Here is an 11,105-nt window from a genome sequence, read left to right as displayed (position 1 = left end):
TTCTTTTTATACTTAAGACCATCAGAAATATTAAGATATCAGCCTCTACCCACGTTGTCATGCTTTGATTAAAAGGTTACAGCATAGATTAGATTACTTAGATAAGTTTCGGCCGAAGTTGACTCAGGCCATGCCTAATTCAATAGCACCACCTGGAAGAGATACACAGTCAGCTCTGGGGAACCATAGCCCATTCAAACAGAGGGTTATTGTTTTCAGAGACATATCTGGGTGTAGGTGGTTTATCTGGTATTTGTTGGGGGTAATCATCTAGGGATCGTTTGAATGCCGTGAAGTCACTTTCCTCCTTTATGTGTGTCTAGCACGATGTTGAAGAGAGCTGGGCCAATTGAGGTGAAATAGTTCTGTCATAGTGTTGTGATACGACACGAACATTTCTGTAGTGGACGGATGGCACGGGAGCCAAGCCTCGGACGAATTTTAAAGATGGGCAATGTTGATGGAATATTTTCCACATCATACAGATAATATAGAGCTCATACCGGCAGTGGAGGGAGCAAAGCCTGAGCTTTTTGAGTCGATCCCAATAGTCAAGGCTTGTCATGTCATCCTCCGCAGACCTTCGCCAAGCAGCTCATTTTGAGATAGATACGCGAGTAAAATTACTAACAGAGAAATGAAAATAAACTTTGGAAACAGCAACGCCACCATAGGTTACGTGGAAACGATGAACGTGTTTTCAAGGGAGATAATAAAAAAAACGTAACATTGTTATACTTCATATAAAGTAAATATAACAAATGAAAAATCCTTTAAGAATCCATAAAAATTCCTGGATCACTACCAAAATTTCATCATCTGTTTCTTGTGTCATTACCAACTTTTCCTGCAGATTTCATCAAATACCGTTCCCAACTTTTTGAGTTATTTTGCACACAGACAGACAGACGGACAAACCAACGCCGATGAAAATATAACCTCCTTCCTTGGCGGAGGTAAAAATATACAGTACAGTACTGTTTCTACTTCGGGAATTTTCACCTATCGCGAGGGGTTTTGCAATGTAACACCCGCGATAGTCGAGAGATTACTGTATATATATAAACCCATAGTTGTCATAAAGGTGAAGTTGTGCTTTTGTGGCGAATACAATAGCGATAAGCATAACTGCGTAGCGAAGCTTCTCTCCACTCTCAGTTATATATATATGTGAATGCAGACGTAGCAGATAACATCTGGCCTTCGGCCGCATCTTTGGACGCTGTTGTGTTCACCACTCTGATTTGTTGGTATTGGCGCATTTTTGTATCTGGTTCTATTTCGCGCCAGCGTGCAAACCAATCAATCGCAACCTTCTGATAAGGTCACGTTGAACAGTTTCCTGAACCCCTGTTTGAGCCGATTATTTCTCATAAATAGCTAGCTTGTCTGCGCTAAAGTTTGTCTTCGGCTTTAGACCTCTTGAGGTCTAGCCGTTGACCACAGAGCACCAGCCAGTTCCAGCGACGACATGACACAGCTTCATGGAGATCCAACACTTCGTTCAACACCTTACTGCAAACTCCATCTTCGTCGCCACTTCCAGCTTCTTAACGTCAACATCAACTTTCTCCATGCTGTTTGTGTGAAATGCTTCACCAGAGTTAGCCAGAATTCAACCTGCGAGAACTCCTGTACCAAGTAACCGGCTACAGCATTGAAGCCTCAACTTCTTACACGACATGTGTCTTACTTCGGCTCTGCCTTCAACGCCACAACCTCTTGGTACAGCACTTCAACTACTGTGTACCTTAGCTACGAACTGGTGTTTCTTATCCTTGGGTCTGGACTTTCTTCTAGCATCCTTATTATAGACTGTTTTTTTATGCTCTGTATATCTTACATTCATATACATATTTGTATACACACACACTCTTTGTTTAAACGACGGCCTATCTTATAATGTGTTTTATGTCGCATTCACACTCACACAGACATTCTAGTTGACAACCAATAAAACCTTGCTTTTATACATTTGTACCGGTTGAGTCTCTCTCTTTTCTTGTTGGCACTTAACTCATTCCATCTTTTGTTTGTTATATTTGTGCCGACCGTGCGATGCGCTAAAGGAGCCATTCTTTCGTCACCATCTCCTGGTCGCACGGTCGCTACAACTGCAATCGAATTTGCCGAAATATATTAAGAATAGATATGCAAGATACCGTTGTAACGAGTTAATCATTTTTGCTATTTCGCATAAAATTGGCTTAGGAAGCAAATGTTGCTCTGTCCTTTTTGTTTTAATATTCTAGATCTATTAAGGCGGCGAGCATGCAGAATCGCTAGGACGCCGGGCGAAAAGTTTAGCGGTATTTCGTCTGTTTTTACGCTCTGAGTGCAAATTCCGCCGAAGTCGACTTTGCCTTTCATCTTTTCGTGGTCGATAAATTAAGTACCAGTTGCGTACTGCCCCCCTCTCCCTCCAAAAATTTCGGACCTTGTGCCTAAAGTAGGAAAGAATATTCTAGTCCTATCTTTTGTTAGTAAAATAGAACGTGACAAAATGTATAGTCATTGAATTCCTTAGAAATCCAATGTTTGCTTTTAGCTGGTTGTGCAGACTATGACCAAAGAGATTCAACAGAATCGTACTATTATATTTCAATGACAGATCTATTAAATAAACAAAGATGTGACTACGAATATGCTGCCTGTCAATAAAAAGAACTTTATAAAGTTAGTTGTAGTCCACTCCCAAATGATTATCATAAAAGAAAGGTATTTTTTTATTTTCTTTTTGAACGATGCAGTGTCATATTCGCTGATGTTTGTTTGGTTATATTTTTTTTTTCATTTTGGCACAAGGCATGCAGTTTTGAGAGGAGGGAATAAGTCAGCCCCAGTACTTGACTGGTACTTATTTTATCTATAACACTGGAAGATAAACTGGCTGATAAAACGCCGTGAAAAAGGTGAAAAAGTGGTAGCAGTTGCACAATCTTTTGGGATAAGTCGAACAACTGTATCGATGATTGAACATAAGGACAAGATTTTAGCACATATCAAACCATCTATTATTGAAAATGCATTCATAAATAAAGCACAGGACTGGGAATGGTTATTGTCTGTTTAGCTTAGAGACAAGTAAATTCGGCCTAGCATAGAGACAAGTTAATTCTACTTAAGTCGTTTTTCGACTTAAGTCTCATCTCCTGGAACCAATTAACGACGTAGGGTGAGGTACGCCTGCAGTTGATTTGTTCGACTACAACCTGCAATGTAAATCCATTCGTTGAACAGAGGTTAATAACCAGATTTGGTTTGATAAGGTCGAGAAATAGCTTAGAAGCCTGTGCTGCAGTAGGGCAATAACCCAGCGACTAAAACTTGGAAATGATTAAAAGAATGGCACAGACACCCATGCACACACACACATCACGGTGAAAATATATGCTTCTGGTTAGTAACAGAAAGTAAAACAAACGTAATTCCAGAAATGAAAAAGAACGTAAGTACGACAATCATAATATTTTTATTCATGTTCTTTCGACAAATATGTACAAATGTTTAAAATCTTTAAAGAGTTCTTCCGCTACTCAATAGATAAAGAATCTGAAGGATGAAATATTGTCCTAACGTTTATTTCGGAGAATTTTTGTATATAATTCTTGCAATATTGAAATACCAAAATATTAAAATATTAAAATATCTGAGAAAACGCAGTCCAGAATTCATTTCTCTTGAGGTATTCATTAAACCCGTGAGCATTTAGAAAGTATTCTACCTGTTTTATGTTCAAGCAGGCCAGATCTAGCCTCTCCCACCTATCCTACAATGTCATTCTAAAAATAAACAATCAGATAATCAAAATCTCAAAGCTTGGAGATAATGCATGATTAATGAAGATAAAAGGTAAATAAACATATTATTTGACAGAATAATTTAAATGCTAAAGGGTTTACCTCAACAAAATGGAAGGAATATACATACATACGTTATGTATGTGTGTATATATATATATATATATATATATATATATATATAATGTATATGTATAACATATGTATATATATATATATATATATATATATATATATCATTTGAAATTCGTTCTGTGTAAATCACTATTTTCCTGTTTCCATTGTTTTATTTAATCCATTTGCGTAAGCCTTGGAATTACTGGCGCGTAGCAGAGCTTTCAAAAACTGGTCTTGATATTGGCTAGAATATGAATTTGAAGACCTTCCAAACCCTTGCGGTACTAAAAGGTAGCAAGCTGCTTCGCAATACTTGTGAGGACATCTATTTTGCGAACAACGAAGCTTACACCAAGGTGTAGCTCTGGGGTTGTTTCGCCATGGTAGCTTGGCTTCACATTCTTTATTGCTACTTGGCACCGTAGTTGTTTTCCAATCAAATACATTTCTTGGAGAAATCAAAACATCAGAGCATGCATAAAACTGTTCTTGATTACCACATCCAAGGCAACATTTAGTACCATCACAATTCCATTGTGTACCTAATTAAGATAAATTTAATAAAGACATATTGATAAAATTGAAAACGATATGAAAAGGAATGACATCAACATTGAAAACTTATCCAAAATGGATATCGAAATTCAAAGGATTTCTTTGGTCTAACGGTAGAGCGCCTGTCATATTTAAGAGAGATGTAAGTTCGTATCACACGGGCAGCCTTCGACTTTTTTTCTTTTCGAAAGGGGTTTTTTCAACTCGCTATTTACATGCTATTATTTATAGCTTAATGTGCTTCGAGATCCAATGTTCCAAAACTTATTATTTTACGTTTTCTCGAAAATTTATAAAATTCTTATGACATCACTAACAGTAACAGTAATAACAATAATCTTTTCTATAGTTGGCAAAAAGCCTGAAATTTTGTGGGTGGAGGTTATTCGATTACATCGACCCTAGCACCTGACTGGTACTACTTTTATCAACCCCAAAAGAATGAAAGACAAAGTCAAACTCGGCGGAATTTGAACTTAGAACGTAAAGACGGACGAAATGCCGCCAATCATTTTGTCCGGCGTGCTAACGATTCTGACGTCCCACCACCATAACAACAATAATAATAATAATAATGATAATAATAATAATAATAATAATAATAATAATAATAATAATAATAATAATAATAATAATAATAATAATGATGATGATGAAAAAGAGACCGAGAGCACTATACTGGCAGTGCAAGAGCAAGCCTTGGCCACGAATTGGAAGGTCAGCTTTAGGAATGAGCAGGTGTCTCCTCTGTGCAGCATCTATAATAGAGTGAACTAAACCATTGTCCATATCACGAACGAATGCCCAAAACCATGACAAGTTGTGGAGACACGATAAGGTAGCGAAAGTACTACATTGGAAACTGCGAAAAGTGGGGGCTGGAGAGAAGCAAGACGTGGTGAGTGGCGGAGTCAGAGACTTGTAAAGTCCTCTGGGACTTCTCAATACAAACAGATCAGGTGCTAGAGCATAACATACCGGATCTATTGGTGGTCGACAAGATGAACTACATGTTATATAGTTGAGGTTGCGTGCCCCTTTGGCCCACGGATAGTCAAGAAGGAAGGCGAAAAAATAGATAAATATAATTCCCTTTTAAGTACGAAATAGCCCGTCTATGAAAAATGAAGAAGGCGAAGATAGTGTCAATTATTGTTGGGTCCTTGGGGACAGTATCAAAAGACATTAAGAAGAATATCAAAGAAATTGGAATAGAGTGTCCGTTACAAAAGGCTTGCCTCCTTGGCACGGCCAGAATAATCAGGGAAGTATGAGACAGTTGAAAAGAACAGATAGTATGGTACCGTAGGCTGCAGGTAGCAAGCCCACTACGCATGCTAGACTCCGGGAGTTTCAGCAGAACCCGAGATAAAAAGAAATAATTCCTTTATCGACCGTACTAAAATGGGACACAACACAATCGGGTTTTACATCAAATAAAAACAAACAGAAAAGGAAATCGAGAAGGAAAAAATCTCCCATATTGGGTAGCTGGATAGGACCAATCAAGAAAAGTCACAGATTAACCTAACCACTAATGGAAGTGCCTACTCGCAGCTGTCATCTCCTTTCTATGTTGAGAGTAAACCTGTCCATTCGGTCTATATTCACCACTCTGTCAGCGATCACTAGGAACATAGACATGATTGGCTTTGCTCTGGCGTCGACAGAACCAAATCTTCAAAACAATAAAATGTAAACTTCTCTTTATCAGTTACAGCAAACTTAACTCTAATGATTGTTCAATTACTTCGAAGTAAATAACCAATGGAAATTTAGAAATAGTATTCATCATATAGTATCTATCAGACAATGCCATGTTTTGGTCAGATCCAGAATTTTAAAATATCTTTTAATAGAACCTATACATGGCGAAAATATTTGGAGCAAATAAAACGAAAACACCGAGGAAAAGTAAGCAGATGAGCTACAACAAACTAACAATGATCATTTGACATAAGAGGCTTTCAAGAATAAATAAAACATTATTCAAACAATGTTAACACTCAACAAAAAAATCCCGAACACAAGTTTCCATATATAACTTGGTCGATCTTTGGTTGACAATAAGAACTATCATCTTACCTGCATTATATTTCCATCGAAACACGCATTGTTTACAGTAAACGCCTTGTGGTAATCGGAGAGTTATGTGAAATAAACCTGAAGTCGATGTCCTTAAAGTATAGCGTCGCTTTCCATCTAATGTCAACACAGGATGATTGAGCATGCAGTTTTCATCTGCCCGTCTTTTAGGGTCGTTTACTGGACAGAGATTAAATTCAAAGTATCCGCCTAAATGGTTTGTTGTTAATTGTATAGTTACATTTATTAGTTCCCCTTGTGTGTATCGGGCTGCTATTATTCCGTTAGCATATTTACCACCCGCTTCGTTTTCACGTGTGCCATCGAAAGGATCTCCACACACCCCACATCTTCCGCCATTTTTTTTCCACAACGCCTAGAACAAAAAATAAAAACAGAAGATAAATTGTAATGAGAAACTTTTAAACAAGGATATCACAAGACTGTTACAAGACCATATCGCGAAAACAAAAATACAGTAGTTTCTCTTTCCACCAACGTTCACTGTAGATTTTATATGAAAATCTTTCAGATTAAAAAAAAAAATATTTAAAAAAAAGATTTTGATAGTCAATAGTTCTTAAATTTCATTTCGTAGTATCATCACAATTTCATTGAAATATAAAATGTTTCTATCGCTTAATGTATGTCAGATGACTAGATATAACAAATAAGCCGGATATATGTGAACCCCAATAGAAACCAACCCCTTTTAGAACGATGACAGTTTTCATAACAAACAAGTTTTGCATACACGAACAATATGGAACAAAGTCTATTTTACTATGTCTTTTAGAAGAAAAAGCAGTACCCATGACTGCTGCAGGGCCTCTGAAGGAAGATGTCTTCAAACAGTGAAATTGGCCAAAATGCTTGCAACAGAGTGGATAACACATAAAGGCATCTTAGGCACCTGATGGTAGTTTTAAACCAGGCAACTTCGTTTTTTTTTTGTTTTTGTTTTTTTATGTACGTGATCCCCGGTCTGTGGAAAACATTGTTTTGCCTGAAACCAGTCCGTGATGCAAAAAAAAAATAAAAAGGTTGGGGACTGCTGATATATTGTATTTTTAATAGAAATACAGGAATCCGAAACAAAACACTGTGCATACGCAAGATGTACAGAGCTACGTATGGAAGTGCAGTGAACGTACGCAATACAAAGTTGAAAAAAGAAAAATAACATAGGCACAAGAACTAGATGGAGGGTAATCACTCGAAAAATGAATCGTTCCATACAGGTGGGGAGTTGGAAGAATCGATAGAGTGCCGGATAAAATACATTACGGTATTTAGTTTTTACGTTAAAACCCATCCGGTAGCGATTTTGTCTCCCATTTCTCCTGAGTCGATATATATTTGATTTGTAACGGTTATAGTATTCGTTGCAGTCGAGGATCACCAATTGTAACGGTTGTTGTTAAGGTGTTGGTTGCCAGTGAACCAGTTTGTAAGATGAACGAAGAACAGTGATCGAAGTTGTATAGAAATATTTATTTACCGTTACTTTAATATATGCCATACCACGACGAGTAAGCTAGTGTCATAGTATAACATAGTTCGTAAAGCATGCAAGGTAATGAAAGTTAATTTCGGCCTTCCATTTACTAATTATACATACTAACCCGTCGTGGTTTTGGATATATACAAAGTAACAGTAAATAAATGTTTCTTTACCACTTCGATCACTGTTCTTCTTTCATCTTGCACATCTGCAACAGCAACACCCGTTACAATCGCTAACTGCCAACTCTAACAACATATATCATAATGCCAACCGTTACAGATTATATCTCTTCCCAGTGGATTTAAGCGTGTGTACTTATATAAGAAACCATCGTTAATATTACTGAAAGGTGTAAGGCGGCGAGTTGGTTGAATCGTTCCCAAATTAGGCAAAATACTTAGCGACATTTTGTCCGACTACGTTCTGAGTTCAAATTCCGCCGAGGTCAAAATATGGAGATTAATGCCAATATTAAAAATCGCTGTTATTAAGATGGTAGCTGTAGAAACAATATAGCGCTAGACTGACAGTTTTGCCGTATTTAACTTCAATTCTGAGTTCAAATCCCACCAGAATTGATTGTGAATTTATTTCTCTGACATCGATAAAATAAGTTATCGACCTGCTACGTATTGGCATCTTATCTACAATAAACACCCCCAATAAATCTGTGTGCGTGTATGAAATTCTTATCATTCCTGTGGTCTGTAGCCAAGATATAAATTATTTTGTTTAAAATTTTCTCTTGTGTATGCTCTGTATTTTATTCGCAGCGAGTCGATGGAAGAATCGGTTCTGGTAAAATACTAAAGCATATTCGAGCGACTATGTCCGCTTACGTTTTGACTATTTTTATTATATTTTTGTCAAGTTCTTGGCAAACTGGCTGCTGTCCACTTTGATTCCCAAATGGAGTTTTTCCATTTTGTCATTAATATTTTAAAAGCATTAACATTTATGACCGGCCTTTTTACCACTTTCTTCAAAATATTAGGTTTTGTGTTTATATACAGAGTGATAATGCATGTATAGACTGAAAAATAGATAAATGCGTGGACATAGACGTGCGAAAATGTGATTATGTATATATATGAATTAGCAAATCGGTATGTACCGGACTATTTTACATTTCGAGATTTCAATCGTACAATACTATTTTGCCTCTCATAACCCTAAAAACAAAACTGGTAAATATTTTATTAATAAACTATATTTATATTTATGACATTATGTACTAGCATATTATATAAGAAACGCGTTTGAAAGTATATGTAAATACATTAACCATTATATAGACGTAAATCATAAACTTAATTGTTTAGCAGATCGACAAAAAATATTGCTAGTAAAATTTAAGTAAAGAAAAACTGGAAAACTTACAGAAAAGCCACCGCAGTAAAGTTCATTGTCGTTATAATTGATAGGATTGGCAAAGCCGAAACGCCACATACTAGAGCGGCTGGCGGGTTCAATTAATCGACCATGAGCTGTAACATAATGACTCTGTAACAGAACTAATATTAAGAAGATTAACGTTTGTACAATTGGCATGTTTCTGCTTTGGTCAGCTAGTGAATTCACAATGCTTTGCATCTCGTAGAAAATCCCTTTTTATTTAGATACTAAGAGGTCAAGGTGAACCTTTCATAACGCTGTCTATCGGATTCTAAAACCACAGAAAGGCATAATTGACCTTTGTGTCATTCTGGTATTATGTGAGTGATGTATTGTAAACGTCTGATATCTATTCAATTTTACATACATTTGATTTAGTACCAGCAGCAATTGTATACATTTGTGAGTTGTTATACAAGGAAAGGCTGCTTAACAAATATATATTACGACTGATTCAACAACATAAAACAGACTAGTGCCGGTTTTTACAAATCATATTAAATCTATTCAATCAAGAAATTGTAGTAATATATAATGAAGATAAAAGAAATAAAAACATCAAGCAAAACAAACTTTATGCATACGAACAAAGACAAGCCCACCGTTAGACGGAATGCAAACAAAACTATTATTTCAAAATGATGTAAATAAAGTAAATAAAGAAATTATAAACTACTTTATAATAATAATAATAATAATAATAATAATAATAATAATAATAATAATAATAATAATAATGCTTTTTAGAGCTATTAAAGGTAACCATAGAACCTAAAACTTATGATAAAAATCATAAAGGTAAAGCTATATAGTTAGGTAATCAAATAAATGTCAGCGCAAGGAAGAGAAGATAAAAACCTTACCAACACCAGAATTAAATAATATAACGTCTTGAAGAACTAACCAATCCCAGACAAACAAACACATTTTCATCGACATTTCCTCTCTTTCAAACTTCCTCAATGTTAGATTGAAATAAAAGAGTGAGTTATCAAATATCAACGCAAAAATAAAATGGAAAACTTTGGGGAGCGTACGGGCTGAAAAAAAAAAAAAGAAGAAAATACATGAAGGATCTCTATAGAAAATACAGGTAGAAAACTTTTCAGATATGTTTATTAATTTATTTATTTTAGTTATATTTATTTTGACTTTGGTAGAGTCAGGCAGAGGCGGGTGGGGGTGCAGTACCAATGACTTTAGCAGGCACTCTGAGAAAAGTGCGCGAACGAAATTTGTTTAGTGGGTGCAAACCCAAGTGCAAAGCTTTTTATTCGATGTTTTCAGTCTTAATATCAAAATAAACACAGGCATAATTATTATTATATTTGCACATCAATCAAACCAGATAAATCCAATAATGGAAAAGTAATGTTTCAAATCAATCCAAAAATGTTTCTACGTTCAAAAGTTTTTCAAAAGATTGTACAAAGCGTTTTCATAACCCCGAAAAAAAAAAGAAAACTTTAGGGGTCCGCTTGCTACCCCAGCACCTATGGTTGGTGAGATTGATGCCGTTGTTCAGCTTAAACGACTTTAAGCCGACAACTACAGGAAAAAACTTGAGCAAGAAGGGAATTCCAGAGAATTAATGTTTGGGGGTAACAGGAATGGAGAGAGGCGCCTGGGAGCATGAAACATTACAA

The 11,105-nt window shown here is 36.1% G+C and overlaps 1 protein-coding gene across 1 annotated transcript; it reads right to left on the bottom strand.

Moving 5' to 3' along the window:
- Positions 1–3,453: 3,453 nt before the first annotated feature.
- On the bottom strand, positions 3,454–9,747 carry LOC106877023 (uncharacterized). Its single transcript, XM_014925802.2, has 3 exons — positions 9,445–9,747; positions 6,558–6,933; positions 3,454–4,459 (listed from the first exon to the last, which is right to left on the bottom strand). Exons 1-3 carry the CDS (start codon positions 9,655–9,657, stop codon positions 4,065–4,067), a joined length of 984 nt encoding a protein of 327 aa, XP_014781288.1. The 5' UTR covers positions 9,658–9,747; the 3' UTR covers positions 3,454–4,064.
- Between the last annotated feature and the right edge of the window lie 1,358 nt (positions 9,748–11,105).

Source organism: Octopus bimaculoides, chromosome 19 (assembly GCF_001194135.2).
Source record: "Octopus bimaculoides isolate UCB-OBI-ISO-001 chromosome 19, ASM119413v2, whole genome shotgun sequence".
NCBI classification, from domain to species: Eukaryota; Metazoa; Mollusca; class Cephalopoda; order Octopoda; family Octopodidae; genus Octopus; species Octopus bimaculoides.
This window is presented reverse-complemented; position numbering and strand designations above follow the sequence as displayed.